This window comes from Coregonus clupeaformis, chromosome 19 (assembly GCF_020615455.1).
Source record: "Coregonus clupeaformis isolate EN_2021a chromosome 19, ASM2061545v1, whole genome shotgun sequence".
In the NCBI taxonomy this organism is placed as follows: Eukaryota; Metazoa; Chordata; class Actinopteri; order Salmoniformes; family Salmonidae; genus Coregonus; species Coregonus clupeaformis.
Genome location: NC_059210.1, coordinates 16508485 through 16525595, shown reverse-complemented (window position 1 = coordinate 16525595; position 17111 = coordinate 16508485). Strand labels below are relative to the sequence as shown.

At 40.8% G+C, this 17111-nt stretch overlaps 1 protein-coding gene across 1 annotated transcript in view; it reads right to left on the bottom strand.

Annotated features, from left to right (window-relative positions):
* Positions 1–17111, bottom strand: part of brsk2a (BR serine/threonine kinase 2a) — a 616067-nt gene that overhangs the window by 50172 nt on the left and 548784 nt on the right. Inside the window, exon 13 of the mRNA XM_045227105.1 lies at positions 4456–4516. Coding sequence (XP_045083040.1) covers positions 4456–4516 — 61 coding nt within the window. The remainder of the gene's footprint in view (positions 1–4455; positions 4517–17111) is intronic.

Here is a 17111-nt window from a genome sequence, read left to right as displayed (position 1 = left end):
TTATATTAGATTTTCACGGGGGGGTGGAAATTGTAGAATGATTAAAAGCATATTAGACATACAGTACCAGTCAAAAGTTTGGACACACCTCCTCATTCAAGGGTTTTTCTTTATTTGTACTATTTTCTACATTGTAGAATAATAGTGACGACATCAAAACTATGAAATAACACATATGGAATCACGTAGTAACCAAAGAAAGTGGCCTCCACAATCACCCGACCTGGTTTGAGATGGTTTGGGATGTGTCGGACTGCAGAGTGAAGGAAAAGCAGCCAACAAGTGCTCAGCATATGTGGGAACTCCTTCAAGACTGTTGGAAAATTATTCCTCATGAAGCTGGTTGAGAGAATGCCAAGAGTGTGCAAAGCTGTCATCAAGGCAAAGGGTGGCGACTTTGAAGAATCTTAAATATATTTTGATTTTTTAACACTTTTTTGGTTACTACATGATTCCATATGTGTTATTTCATAGTTGTGAAGTCTTCACTATTATTCTACAATGTAGAAAATAGTAAAAATAAAGAAAACCCTTGAATGAGTAGGTGTTTCCAAACTTTTGACTGGTACTGTATAATCGGGTGCAAAGTCACAAAGTGCTTTAAAAATCAATAAAGCAAAAAAAAATATCTAAAACTAACAGGCAACCAATGTAGGGACTTTAAAATAGGTGTTTTTGTGCTCTCCTTCTGGTCTTCGTTAGCACACGTGCTGCTGCATTCTGAATTAATTGGCGAGCATTGCAATAATCAAGCCTGCACTCCATTTACCAGACGCTCTTATCCAGAGCAATTTATGGGCGCAATTAGGGTTAAGTGCCTTGCTCAGATTTTTCACCTAATCAGCTCGGGGATTCAAACCATTGACCTTTCGGTTACTGGCCCAATGCTGTTAACTACTAGGGTACCTGCCGCCCTAGTCTCTCAGTGTTGGCCTGGCAGATAAAAAGACCCACTTTGTCAGTATTTCTTACATGATAAAAAGCTAATTTAGTACATGTAAAGACCCAAGACCCAAAATCAAACCTTAAGGCACACCACATGAGATTTATAAGTTTTCAGACACATTTCCACCTAGGGCAACAAAATATTCTCTGTCAGATAAGTCCTAAACCAGTTCAGTACTGAGCCTGACAGGCCAACCCGATTCTGGAGTCTATCCAGGAGGATAACATCATCTACAATGTCGAGGCTGCACGTAAATCAAGGAGTACGAGGACAGAGAGATTTTTAGCATCTGTGTTCATTCTGAGCAGTGGTGGAAAAAGTACCCAATTGTCATACTTGAGTAAAAGTAAACATACCTTAATAGAAAATGACTCAAGTAAAAGTGAAAGTCACCCAGTAAAATACTCCTTGAGTAAAAGTCTAAAAGTATTTGGTTTGAAATATACTTAAGTATCAAAAGTAAAAGTATAAATCATTTCAAATTCCATATATTAAGCAAAACAGACGGCATCATTTTCTTGTTTATTTACATTTATGGATAGCCAGGGGCACGCACCAACACTCAGACATCATTTACAAATGAAGCATGTGTTTAGTGAGTCCATCAGATCAGAGGCAGTAGGGATGACATGGGATGTTCTCTTGATAAGTGTGTGAATTTGATCATTTTCCTGTCCTGCTAAGCATTCAAAATGTAACAAGTACTTTTGGGTGTCAGGGAAAATGTATGGAGTAAAAAGTACATCATTTTCTTTAGGAATGTAGTGAAGTAAAAGTTGTCAAAAATATGAATAGTAAAGTAAAGTACAGTAGTACTTTAAAGTATTTTTACTTAAGTATTTTACACCACTGATTCTGAGGTCATTCACCACCTTGACTAGTGCAGTCTCTGTGTTGTGAAAATCTAAAATAAATACTATTTTTACTAAGGAAGTCTTTGAGCTGTTTAAAAAACTGTTTCTCAAGAATTTTGATTAGAAAGGGGAGGATAGAAATTGGTCTATAATTGATGAGGGCTGAAGGATGTGCTTTTCTTAAGAAGTGGTTTCACTAAAGCAATTTTAAGTGCAGCTGGAAAAGTGCCTGTGATCAGGGAATACCTCCGCATCTACACAGTTAAATACCATTTTGAAAAATTATGTGGGGATAGGGTCAAGAGGACATGTAGATGGCTTAAGGTTTGATACCACTTTCTTGGGCGTATCATTATCAGCCAGGACAAACTAGTCCATATTGACTCTACATGTTGGGGGAGGGACTAGCAGTATAGACAGACCTGTCAGATTGTCTGCCTAAGCTGATACCCAACTTAATTGACGAAACCCTTGCCTTACAGCCCAACAGGAACTTGAGCAAATGCCTTGAAAAGCCTTTACATGGAATCACTTGATGAAACCAGTTCCCCAGCTTTAGGCTGGATTTCAGGAATCAATTTCCCTTTCCCTGAGAGGCTGTGTGTGTGTGTGCATGTGTGCTTGCTAACACGTGTGTGTGTGTGTGTGTGTGTGTGTGTGTGTGTGTGTGTGTGTGTGTGTGTGTGTGTGTGTGTGTGTGTGTGTGTGTGTGTGTGTGTGTGTGTGTGTGTGTGTGTTTGGGGCACGAGCAGCTCATCCTGGTAGTCTGGATAATCTTCTAGCCTCAGTCTAGTCGGACAAAAAAGTTTCGCCACAAGCCTTCTGCTTGTGCTAATCAGGAAAAACTGGGATTTTGTATTTTTCAGAATTCCCTGAGCTGGATTTCCACGGGTCTCAGTTCCACGGGTCTCAGAAGACAGGATAATAACGGAAGAAGCTTGACGGGAAAGAGTTTGGTTATCTTTAGTGTGTGTGTGTGTGTGTGTGTATGCATGCAAGCATGTGTGTGTGTGTATGTGTGTGTGTGTGTGTGCGTGCATGCAAGCATGCAAGGGTGCGCGTGTGTGTGGCTCCTTGCCCTAGGGGATTTATCTCAACTTGGTGGGAGAGAGCAGGCCTCACACAAAGCCTAATGGAGTGAATGGTAAGCCACAGAGCGAAACCCAGTGACACAGCTCTCTGTTAACTTCAATGTCCATCTTGAATCTCGATTATGAAAATACATTTAGGGTGTCAATAAAAGTATTGTGTGAAAAGACGTCATATGCAAATACTGCAAACACTTTATGTCAAAATAATCTAAAAACGTAATGCAAATATCGATGTATATCCAAAAATATTTTCTTTGCTATTGCCCTTTGGCGTCATTTATTTATTTTCAATCGGGAGATAGAAGAGAGGGAAATAGTACAGGAAGTGAGTGGCGTAGGGTTGCAAAGGGAGCTGGAAACTTTCGAAGTTTACCAGTAAACTACCAGAATCTTGGTAACTTTCTTTAATTTTTATATCAGATGACATCTAGTGGCCTTTTGGGGGACTTCAGATTATCATAGGTGTCTGTAATTATCTCTGGCCCTCTGTGTTGCCTTATCACATATAAAATATATAAAATAATCAATTAAGATCAAATAATAAAATAGAATGACGAAGTTGTAAAACATTATCCTAAATATTATCCATAAATTTAGTGAATACCATTGATGTTTAATGAGGATTTTAGCATTAAATATCCCCAATAAAAAAAAAATACACACTTTTATTCATACTATGTCAATATGTCTTTATTGTAAATGTTTTGGTGCCAAACTGGTGGCAGTTGTGCAAAAAGTCAATAGTTGGAAGAGTTGCAGAGTTTGGGGGACCGAGTGGCGCAGCGGTCTATGGCACCTCAGTGCTAGGAGTGTCACTACTGACCCGGGTTTGATCCCGGGCTGTATCACACCTAGCTATGATTGGGAGTCCCAATTGGCCCAGTGTCTTCTGCGTTAGGAGAGGGATAGGCTGTCATTGTAAATAAGATTTTGTTCTTAACTGACTTGCCTAGTTTAAGAAAATAATGCCATTGTTTTTTAGATGCTTTTTTATTGATCAGGCTATTTTTTCTTGAACCATATGGTCTATCCACTAGAAATTCATGGACAATATGGACACAGATATATACAAAATTATACTATATATGAATACATTTTGTAAAGTTATTTGTGTAAATTACCAAAGTTACCATAGATTGCCATACGATTTAGGAAATGTTGGTAAATTACTGGTAGCTTTGCAACCCTAGAGTAGCAGAACAAGGAATCAAACCACTGTCACCTGATGTGGTCCAGGGGCGGCAGCAGTACCACTAGACCAGCCTCTGGCACAGGCATTAGCAGTGACACCATTATTGTTCTTCCATGTTGTAGGACTAATGCCTAAGTAATTCCAGTGTAGATCCTGTATTTGTTTCAGGCCAAGCTCCTATCCTCAGTTATCCTGGTCAGGAGCCTCTAGCCACGCTGACTGTGTGTGTCTCATGTGATGACATAAAAACAAATACCAATCAAGGCATAGACAGGCAGCAGGTTCAAGGGGGGCCTGTGTGATGCCTGAGGGAAAACACAGGGGTCCTGATAAAGGGGGTGAGACAGGGGGGATTGGGGGAGAGGTACTTACCCGTGGACTGCTGAGAGGGCTAGTGGAGAGACCGGAAGATGCTCCACTTATGGACCGTGACCTGTGGAAGAAACACACACGCACAAACACGTAGACACAGACAGACACACACACAGCAAATTATCAGTGTTAAGAGAGACAGAAACATGGAAAACGACAGTGTTTGAGGTGAGAGGGTAAGGAGTTGGCGAAAGCATTACATGAGACTAAGCACTACAGCTAGGATGCTACGAAGCCCTCTAGAAGCATTGAACCATTCAAACAGGTTCACACCAGGACATTCATAGAAGGTTACATTGAAGGTGAACTTCACTCAAACCTAACATTCAACTTTTGACGTCAATTAGACATTTGCACAAAAACATTCCCCACATATCTTCAGTTTTATTATTAGGGTGCTTTCCACAAACAGAAACACTCCGACATTTATCTCGAATGTATCCCCTATGTGTTTGCTGTTTGACCGATCAAACAAATCAAAGCTGTTTTTAATATTATTTCTCTCAGCGGCAGTCCAAAAAGTTCCTGGGGCACATAGGAAGTAGAGCTCATCCATTTGTTTGGTTTCCATTTGTCTTGTTGTTGTTATTCACCAAATTCCAGCAGATGCGCTCCGAAATGAACAAGAACAGGACAATCTGTCTCCATCACACACAACTCTATCACCTCCCAGACAACACAGCTGTTCATGTTCTGTCAGAAGAATGTCTGTCTCTTTTATTTTTCTCCCACTATCTTTCTCTCTCACTCTGTACCTTTCCACCCTCTCCTTTTTCTATTTTTCCTCACCCTCCCTCCTTTTCAGCCTCATCAGTTAGTTTAGACAGAAATCTACACAGCACAGGTAGGATCAAGTGTTGTGGAGGGGAGAAGACATTTCGAATTGAACTTTTTTACATTGGAGGACTGGAGCTGAACCAAAGAAAGGGAGGAAAGGGAGACTGCTCAGACGTACCGTCCCTCAGGGAAGGCTTCATGCATGGATATATCCATGCAGACACTGTATCCCCCCCCCCCCCATTCTGAAAAGTCAGGCATGTCCTGAAAAGTAAAAATGCTATTTTAGGGTTAAAAGTGTAGGGTTTAGGGTTAAGGTTAGGGGTAGGATCAAGGATAGGGTAAGGGTTAGGTTTAACGTTTCTGAAAAATTTGATTTAGAATGGGAATACATTTTCACTCCCCAAAAAGTCCTGACAAGTAACACAAACATGGCTGTGTGTGTGCGTGTGTGTGAGTGTGTAGTGGTGAGCTGGCAGGACTAGGGTCAGAAGAACCCTACCTCCCCCTCATACCGGCTAGGCTGCCTGATGGTATAGTAAAGTGGAGGGAAAAGCCAGCGAACACCCACACACAAACTGGTGACCTTCGGTGAATAATACTAAACACTGTTGACGAAAATAACACAGAGAAAAACGACGGGTATCCTAAGAGTGAATGAATGTGTGTGTGTGTGTGTGTGTGTGTGTGTGTGTGTGTGTTTGGTTTTATCATCCTTGTAGGGACCAGAAGTCCTCACCAGGAAAAAGGCTATTTTAGGATTAGGGTTAGAATTAGGGTTAGGAGAGACAGTGGCTTGCGAAAGTTTTGGGGGGGTTTGTATCATTTGATTTACACAACATGCCTACCACTTTGAAGATGCAAAATATTTGTTATTGTGAAACAAACAAGAAATAAGACAAAAAAACAGAAATCTTGAGTGTGCATAACTATTCAGACCCCCAAAGTCAATACTTTGTAGAGCCACCTTTTGCAGCAATTACAGCTGCAAGTCTCTTGGGGTATGTCTCTATAAGCTTGGCACATCTAGCCACTGGGATTTTTGCCCATTCTTCAAGGCAAAACTGCTCCAGCTCCTTCATGTTGAATGGGCTCCACTGGTGTACAGCAATCTTTAAGTCATACCACAGATTCTCAATTGGATTGAGGTCTGGGCTTTGACTAGGCCATTTCAAGACATTTAAATGTTTCCCCTTAAACCACTCGAGTGTTGCTTTAGCAGTATGCTTAGGGTCATTATCCTGCTGGAAGGTGAACCTCCGTCCCAGTCTCAAATCTCTGGAAGACTGAAACAGGTTTCCTTCAAGAATTTCCCTGTATTTAGCGCCATCCATTATTTCTTCAATTCTGACCAGTTTCCCACTCCCTGCCGATGAAAACATCCCCACAGCATGATGCTGCCACCACCATGCTTCACTGTGGGGAGGGTGTTCTCGGGGTGATAAGAGGTGTTGGGTTTGCGCCAGGCATAGCGTTTTCCTTGATGCCCCAAAAGCTCAATTTTTGTCTCATCTGACCAGAATACCTTCTTCCATATGTTTGGGGAGTCTCCCACATGCCTTTTGGTGAACACCAAACGTGTTTGCTTATTTTTTTCTTTAAGCAATGGCTTTTTTCTGGCCACTCTTCCGTAAAGCCCAGCTCTGTGGAGTGTACGGCTTAAAGTGGTCCTTTGGACAGATACTCCAATCTCCGCTGCGGAGCTTTGCAGCTCCTTCAAGGTTATCTTTGGTCTCTTTGTATCCTCTCTGATTAATGCCCTCCTTGCCTGGTCCGTGAGTTTTGGTGGGCGGCCTTCTCTTGGCAGGTTTGTTGTGACGCAATATTCTTTCCATTTTTTTATAATGGATTTAATGGTGCTGTGTGGGATGTTCAAAGTTTCTGATTTTTTTATAAACCAACCCTGATCTGTACTTCTCCACAACTTTGTCCCTGACCTGTTTGGAGAGCTCCTTGGTCTTCATTGTGCCGCTTGCTTGGTGGTGCCCCTTGCTTAGTGGTGTTGCAGACTCTGGGGCCTTTCAGAACAGGTGTATATATACTGAGATCATGTGACACTTACAGTGGGGAGAACAACTATTTAATACACTGCCAATTTTGCAGGTTTTCCGACTTACAAAGCATGTAGAGGTCTGTCATTTTTTATCATAGGTACACTTCAACTGTGAGAGACGGAATCTAAAAACAAAAATCTAGAAAATCACATTGTATGATTTTTAAGTAATTCATTTGCATTTTATTGCATGACATAAGTATTTGATCACCTACCAACCAGTAAGAATTCCGGCTCTCACAGACCTGTTAGTTTTTCTTTAAGAAGCCCTCCTGTTCTCCACTCATTACCTGTATTAACTGCACCTGTTTGAACTCGTTACCTGTATAAAAGACACCTGTCCACACACTCAATCAAACAGACTCCAACCTCTCCACAATGGCCGAGACCAGAGAGCTGTGTAAGGACATCAGGGATAAAATTGTAGACCTGCACAAGGCTGGGATGGGCTACAGGACAATAGGCAAGCAGCTTGGTGAGAAGGCAACAACTGCTGGCGCAATTATTAGAAAATGGAAGAAGTTCAAGATGACGGTCAATCACCCTCGGTCTGGGGCTCCATGCAAGATCTCACCTCGTGGGGCATCAATGATCATGAGGAAGGTGAGGGATCAGCCCAGAACTACATGGCAGGACCTGGTCAATGACTTGAAGAGAGCTGGGACCACAGTCTCAAAGAAAACCATTAGTAACACACTACGCCGTCATGGATTAAAATCCTGCAGCGCATGCAAGGTCCCCCTGCTCAAGCCAGCGCATGTCCAGGCCCGTCTGAAGTTTGCCAATGACCATCTGGATGATCCAGAGGAGGAATGGGAGAAAGTCATGTGGTCTGATGAGACAAAAATAGAGCTTTTTGGTCTAAACTCCACTCGCCGTGTTTGGAGGAAGAAGAAGGATGAGTACAACCCCAAGAACACCATCCCAACCGTGAAGCATGGAGGTGGAAACATCATTCTTTGGGGATGCTTTTCTGCAAAGGGGACAGGACAACTGCACCGTATTGAGGGGAGGATGGATGGGGCCATGTATCGCGAGATCTTGGCCAACAACCTCCTTCCCTCAGTAAGAGCATTGAAGATGGGTCGTGGCTGGGTCTTCCAGCATGACAACGACCGAAACACACAGCCAGAGCAACTAAGGAGTGGCTCCGTAAGAAGCATCTCAAGGTCCTGGAGTGGCCTAGCCAGTCTCCAGACCTGAACCCAATAGAAAATCTTTGGAGGGAGCTGAAAGTCCGTATTGCCCAGCGACAGCCCCGAAACCTGAAGGATCTGGAGAAGGTCTGTATGGAGGAGTGGGCCAAAATCCCTGCTGCGGTGTGTGCAAACCTGGTCAAGACCTACAGGAAACGTATGATCTCTGTAATTGCAAACAAAGGTTTCTGTACCAAATATTAAATTCTGCTATTCTGATGTATCAAATACTTATGTCATGCAATAAAATGCAAATTAATTACTTAAAAATCATACAATGTGATTTTCTGGATTTTTGTTTTAGATTCCGTCTCTCACAGTTGAAGTGTACCTATGATAAAAATTACAGACCTCTACATGCTTTGTTAGTAGGAAAACATGCAAAATCGGCAGTGTATCAAATACTGTAGATTGCACACAGGTGGACTTTATTTAACTAATTATGTGACTTCTGAAGGTAGTTGGTTGCACCAGATGTTATTTAGGGGCTTCATAGCAAAGGGGGTGAATAAACATGCACACACCACTTTTCCGTAGTTTATTTTTTAGAATTTTTTTAAACAAGTTATTTTTTTCATTTCACTTCACCAATTTGGACTATTTTGTTGATGTCCATTACATGAAATCCAAATAAAAATCCATTTAAATTACAGGTTGAAATGCAACAAAATAGGAAAAATGCCAAGGGGGATGAATACCTTTGCAAGGCACTGTAAGGTTAGGTTTAGGGTTAAGATTTGGGTTAGTGTTACAGTTAAGGTTAGGTTTAAGGTTAGGGATTAGGGAAAATAGGATTTTCAATTGTTTGATCCCCACAAGGATAGTAAAACAAACATGTGTGTGTGTGTGTGTGTGCGCGCGTGCGTGTGTGTGTGCATATGTGTCCGTTTCTGAGTGTATATCTGTGTATGAGTGGGTGGGGATGAGACCTTGTCAGCTAAGATGCCCTTTTCTGCTTCATTCAAACAGCTGACCCTGACAGTTCCAATCATCTACTTATTAATACAAATAAAAGTTACGTGAAATATTAGCTTTTGACTAAATCCGACAAAGACAGAAAATTCTAAAGCTAATTTGACCTATGCACTTACAAGGCTTTTCAGCATAAGCAACTTGACTACTGCTAGAGTGCTGTAGTTTCATTGATCTCCTGTACTTAAACAACAGATGTACTCACATTGGATGGGTTGATTAGGATTCAAACCTTCTCTCAACGGCCTAATACATACACTTAAAGTAGGTTCATCCCATTAATGTACTTTAATATAAATGTGTTTTTTATGTAAGACATCATCCCATTCCACTCATTTAAACATTATTGGAAGGTTTCCCCGGACACAGATTAAGCCTAGTCCTTGACTAAAAAGCATGATCAGTGGAAAATCTCCAGCCAAAATTATTTCTGGTCGTGGACTAGGTTTAATCTGTGTCTGCGAAACCGCTCCTTAACCCTACATTTGACCAAGCCTAATACATACAAGACAGTTGCGCTATGCTCTTGAGACATTTATAAATCATAGTATTTAAAGGGTCAATCTGTGATTGCTTCATACATTTTTTGACTTTTCAATTATTTACACACACCCATTGATTCTTGAAGAATATAACTTATATGATAAATGCTTCATGAGCTTAGTCCAATTGTCATACCCAATCAGAACCAAAAACATTTACTTGTTCAACTCAATTGTTTGTAAGCAATGTAATTTTTAAGAAAGAAAGTTAGCCTCTGATTATGGTTAAAATTGTCATTTTGTATCCAGAGCTCTATCGATTAATTCGAGAGTGGTTACATTTCTCCGCCCCCAATTGTTCAGCTTTTTACCAAAACAGTGGCGGGGTGTGCTTTGTTGTTTGAACTGCAGATTGCCCCTTTAAGAACCAATTGGTAAATTTAACCAGGCAAGTCAGTTAAGAATAAATTCTTATTTACAATGACGGCCTACCCCGGACGACGCTGGGCTAATTGTGTGCCACCCTATGGGACTCCCAATCACAGCTGGATTGTGATACAGCCTGGAATCGAACCAGGGTCTGTAGTGACGCCTCCAGCACTGAGATGCAGTGCCTTAGACCACTGCGCCAAAGTGTACCACTTTGGTGACACACATTGAGTCACACACACACTAACCCCCATTCCCTTGTATCTCTCTCCATTAGTCTACTGGCTGGGATGCCAGTGAGATGTTCAACAAGGAGACGTACGGAGTCAACTCCACCTATGGCTTCCTCTCCATGTACACGTGAGTATCCTCCCCTCAGCACTTCAATGTCTCCTCAATGTCTTTTTTTAGAAGGTTTAGTAATGCATTATTTTCCTCGACAAGTACCCCTTTTCCATCCAGAATACCTGTATTTATACTGGTTACTTACTGATAACACCATGTCAATTTTCTCTCCTTCCCATCTACAGTGTTTCGGAAAGTATTCAGACCCCTTTACGTTTTCCACTTTGTTACAGTACAGTCTTACTCTAAAATTAATGACATTCTTGTTTCTCATGGTCTGAGAGTCTTTTAGGTGCCTTTTGGCAAACTGCAAGCGGGCTGTCATGTGCCTTTTACTGAGGAGTGGCTTCCATCTGACCACTCTACCATAAAGGCCTGATTGGTGGAGTGCTGCAGATGGTTGTACTTCTGGAAGGTTCTCCCGTCTCCACAGAGGAACTCTGGAGCTCTGTCAGAGTGACCATTGGGTTCTTGGTCACCTCCCTGACCAAGGCCCTTCTCCTCCGATTGCTCAGTAAGCCTGGCGGCCAGCTCTAGGAAGAGTCTTGGTGGTTCCAAACTTCTTCCATCTAAGAATGATGGAGGTCACTGTGTTCTTGGGGACCTTGAATGCTAGAGAAATGTTTGGTACCCTTCCCCAGATCTGTGCCTCGACACAATCCTGTCTCTGAGCTCTACGGACAATTCCTTCGACCTCATGGCTTGGTTTTTGCGCTGACATGCACTGTCAACTGTGGGACCTTATATTGACAGGTGTGTGCCTTCCAAATCATGTCCAATCATTTGAATGTATCACAGGTAGACCCCAATCAAGTTGTAGAAAAATCTGAAGGATGATCAATGGAAAGAGGATGCACCTGAGCTCAATTTCGAGTCTCATAGGAAAGGGTCTGAATAATTATGTAAATAAGATATTTCTGTTTTTTAAAATTTGTAATAAAATTGCTAAAATGTCTTAACCTGTTTTCACTTAGTCATTATGGGGTATTGTGTGTACATTGATGAGGATTTATTTTTACTTAATCCATTTTAGAATAAGGCTGTAACATAACAAAATGTGGAGAAAGTAAAGGGCTCTGAATACTCTGTGAATGCACTGTATCCCTCTTTACCCCCACAGTGTTCCCCTGGAAAGGCCTGCCTCGGATAAACGAGACCGAGGGCAACCCACCCATTTCCACCACCTCGTCTCACTGAAGAACGATGAAAGCAAGACTGAGTACCATGGTCTAAGAGGTAGAGGTGACATGAATGAATAGTGCCGAGGGCAGGTGGGTCACGAGAGCAATAACCGACATATGCTAATACATGATCGCGTACAAACGTGTAGCTTGAGATGTCGCAGATGGAGCAAACCAATTGGTACCTGTTGGGGGGCTCAAAGCATTTGTACGTTGTCAAGGAGGACAGTTATGTGTGTTTGCGAGCAGAGGCTCACTGGTTCGAGCCCAGTATGGGACAGAGACAGTGGAGGAAGATATACTGTTTTCGCATTAGCACTACACACCTGATTCAAATCATCAACATTTGATGATAAGCGGATAATTTGCTTCGGCTGTGTATTGCTAGGGCAAAAACAAAAATGTGCACCCCTTTGGGTCCCCAGGACCAGGATTAAGAAATGCTGTTCTATCTAGACTAAACACATTCCCCACCTTACCTCTCCCTGGCTACCGTATGTAGACATGATCCGACTCTGAACACATTGACTATACTTCAATGAATGTTTGTTAGGTGTGCCTGTTTGCTTTCTTTGTTGTTTTTAAAAAGTTTCAGTGTTGCTGCAGTGGTTGGACTGAGAGGGATGTAAACACAGACAGCTTGCAGCTACCACATTTAACAATGTGTGATTCATTCACCATTACATCATTTAAAATAAAGTGAATAATATTTTTTTCATATTGTTGTTTGTGCTAGGTCCAGTAGGTTAATATGAGTTGTACTGATGACTGTATTACAATCATGTTGGTAAGGTTGACTTGAGTGAAATATTGTTATGTTTTGGTATTGAGATACTTTCTGTAACTGGTCTCATCACCTGCTGTTTGCATTTCAATAACTAAGTTGTTTATGAATTACACAATTGTCAGAAAGTGAGGATAAATCAGGTTAAGATACTGCAACATCAGTCAACAGCCATCTTAGTGCAGAGCAACATTGCCTGGACACTTGTATGATTTTGTGATGAGACTCCAAATAATAGAGTAACTAATAATGACGATCAAGGTAAGAATAGACATAGCTATAATGTTCTACTTCTGTTTGATGAAATTGTCATGGCATTATGCTATTGTATGTAATTAGGTGTGCATGCAAAGCAATGCACAACTCTAGATTTCTTACATAGTCATATTATTAACAATTGGTTTCTTCCGCTTGCGCTAGGGCTTAAATGACAAGCTATTAACACAAAGCCAACTTCCAAACGTGCAGACTGCCCCTACTTAGATTGCTTGAAAAAAACGTTTGGATATTATTTCTACTTTTTGTTCTACAACAATATTTACAAGCTCCCAATACATTTCAATTGCAATTAAAGTGTCAGACTTACATGGGGACATTTTTTCAATTTGGCCGTGTATCTCCTCCTACACCATTTAAGCTATCAACGACAAACCAACATTGAGATGTCCAGACTGACCCAACTTAGATTGCTTGTGTTTATCGTTTTTTTATAACATTTATACTTTTTGAACTATAACCATTGTAAATGTTAATATAAGCTCCATAGGCTTGAATGGGAAGTATTTGGATTCACCACTGCTCTTACACCGTTTAAGCCACACATGTGAAACTCATTCCATGGAGACACCAAACCAACTTTCACATGTTCAGGCTATCCTAACTTAAAATTCTTAAAAACGTTTATTAACTATAAATTATAGAACTTAACTATTATAGAAACTAACTATAATTATATACATGCACATACATTTGCATAAATAACTCACCAACAGTAACTCTTGAACTGTTCAAGCTAGAGACACCAAACCAACTTTCACATGTTTAGGCTATCCTATCAATCATTCCTTCTTTCACAAGCTAGCATGCACACCACATTTTCTTCAGGAAATGTACTTTTCTAGTTTGAGCATTGGTTTGATTAGCTAACGTAGCTAACTAGCAAGCTACGGAGGAAAGGTCGATTTGATGCAACAAAATGAATGTTTGTACCCGATCTGAGCTCATGCCTGAATGTTAGATAGTTCATCTGCCTTGAATTTAATTTTGAATATGGCTGCGATAATAGAACAAAATAAGTACGTTGAGGGTAAATGTTGTCACAATGAATTAGCTGCTCGGACGAGACTGGGTTACAATGTCAACTTACTAAACAGATACAATTTCAATAATGTAGGCTATCTCACTTGAATTCTATTGAATATGGCTGAGAACAAAAATACATTGAGCGTCAATGTTAGTTAGCTTCTTTGCCAGCTAGCTAGCTACTGTTGCTAAGATACGAGAGAGTGGCTAGGTTTCAGTTTTGCGTCACAGCTCGGTATATAGAACAGATAGATCGCCAATGAGGACATGCTGTATTATTCACTTTGAATGAGACTGTATGATCTGTAATCCTAATGATATCTTTTTCTGTTTCTCCTTCAACAAAAATAAAATATTAGCCTGTTAGTCCCCATGCAATTAGTTAGCTTTCCTTCATGATTTGCTGTAAAATGTATTACATCAACAACACCTTTCTCGGATATTCAAACGGATGGCACTTCTGATATGTAATCTTTCTCGGTCATTTGAGCATCAATGTTGACAACTTAGTGGAATTTCTTAAATGTCTTCTTAGAGAATCCCTACGGGAAAATGGTACATTTCTATGCATCCTTCCCCCATCTGCTGACCATTTAGGGAATTGAGTTCTCAACTGGTGTGCCAAATCTTGTTCCGTAAAATGGAGTATTGATGGAGAAATGACGAGGGAAAAACCTCACTTTAACATGCATGCATTTGCTAGCTACAGAAACTGTGGCTGCGTCTCAAATGGCACCCTATTCCATATATATGGTTCTGGTCAAAAGTAGTGTACTATATAGAGAATAGGGTGCCATTTGGGATGGAGCCTGTATATCTAATAGCCATACAGGTATATTTAACCACAGCCAAAAAGCAGTCCCATCTGGCCTAAACAAGTGTGGTAGTAGCATAGCATCTGTGTCTGTTAGACCCAACATTATATAAAGATAACATTACAGATGGTTTGGTAATGTAGTAACGCTCACGCTGTCTGGGCGTTACATCCACTTCTGTACAAAATGATTTCCTGTTTGTGTGTGTGTGTGTGTGTATAGGTAACCAATCATCTGTCATTTCCCTAATGGAAACAAAGGGCCAATGTATGGAAAGCTAGAGCATATACTGGAGAAAGAATGTGTGTGTGTGTGGCTGGGCTTTGTGTTGATACCTTGTCTGGGAAACTCCTCAAGTCCAAACTTTTCCCATAAACTCTTTGTGGAGGTGTGTGTGTGTATGTATGTACGATTGTGACAAATCGCTGCATCTGAGGTCCATCCAACACACCCAGGGGGTGCAGTGGTGCACTGTGGGGGATGGAATGAGTACAGGTGGGGGGTCTGGGAAGGGGAAATGGAGTCTTCAAAAACACAACAGAACCAAAGTAAATGGCCAGTGGTAATAGGACCAAAGAAGGTCTGAGACAAGTGGGTCCGGAATATTGAGGGCTGGAACCAGCCAGTAAGGGTGTGTTTGTGTTTGTTTATGTCTGTCTGTGTACATGTGTGCATGTGTGTGTGAGAGTTCGAGTTGAGGGGACTTGGGACCTCAAGTAAAATGGGAAGAGAGTCTGCTAGCTACCCTTTTCTCTGTCTCATTCTCTCCGTATCTATCTATTTTTCTCCCAGACTCTATCTGACACAGAGTGAATGCTAATATTCACTATTCACCTCAACAAACCTCCTAATGAACCAAGACATGGGTCATGTTCATTCGGCACCAAATGGAAGAAAGCTGACAGAAACACTGAGGGACATGGTGGATTTGTCCAATAAGAAAAGTTAATTTTCGTTCTCCACTGCAAAATGTTGCTAAGCATTTAACATTTTGTGTGCCCTAATGAATGAGACCCAGGTCTGTTTGTGCTGTATGCTACAGGTGTTTTATTTGTGTTTATTTGTGTGTTTATTTGTGTTTATATACATATTAAGGGCACTTTAACATCAGTCCAACACACTCAATCGCCTCCCCAGAGCAATGTTACATAAGAAATGGTGGAACGAAACAGCAAAAACATCCATTGATATATTCCATCAATTGCAGGGATAGATTTTTCCACATATTTAATTTCCATATCATTAACCTCTCCTCCATTTCTCCTCGCACACCTTCAGGATTAAGATAAATCTGTGTTTTTGTTCTGAGATGTGAAGTTTAGTTGTCTTTTTCAGGCCATTCTCCTTTATTATATACAAGATGAATTGGTCATTCATGTAAGAAAAATATACCCAGACCATATTATAATACGTACCATATTATCTGCATGGTACAGCTACTGCAAAGCATTTATCCCAAATCTACTCAATCAAAATTCACAAAAGCTGAAAAATTATGATTCCCATTGCTGTGAAGATGCAGTTTTGCCGTCGCTCCGTTGTGGAATTAATACAGTGCCTTGCAAAAGTATTCATCCCCCTTGGCGTTTTTCCTATTTTGTTGCATTACAACCTGTCATTTAAATTTATTTTTATTTGGATTTCATGTAATGGACATACACAAAATAGACCAAATTGGTGAAGTGAAATAAAAAAAATAACTTGTTTCACAATTATTTATTTTTTTAATAACGGAAAAGTGGTGTGTGCACATGTATTCACCCCCTTTGTGATGAAGCCCCTAAATAAGATCTGGTGCAACCAATTACCTTCAGAAGTCACATTATTAGTTAAATAAAGTCCACCTGTGTGCAATCTAAGTGTCACATGATCTGTCACATGATCTCAGTATACAGTGGGGAGAACAAGTATTTGATACACTGCCGATTTTGCAGGTTTTCCTACTTACAAAGCATGTAGAGGTCTTTTGATCATAGGTACACTTCAACTGTGAGAGACGGAATCTAAAACAAAAATCCAGAAAATCACATTGTATGATTTTTAAGTAATTAATTTGCATTTTATTGCATGACATAAGTATTTGATACATCATAAAAGCAGAACTTAATATTTGGTACAGAAACCTTTGTTTGCAATTACAGAGATCATACGTTTCCTGTAGGTCTTGACCAGGTTTGCACACACTGCAGCAGGGATTTTGGCCCACTCTTCCATACAGACCTTCTCCAGATCCTTCAGGTTTCGGGGCTGTCGCTGGGCAAAATGGACTTTCAGCTCCCTCCAAAGATTTTCTATTGGGTTCAGGTCTGGAGACTGGTTA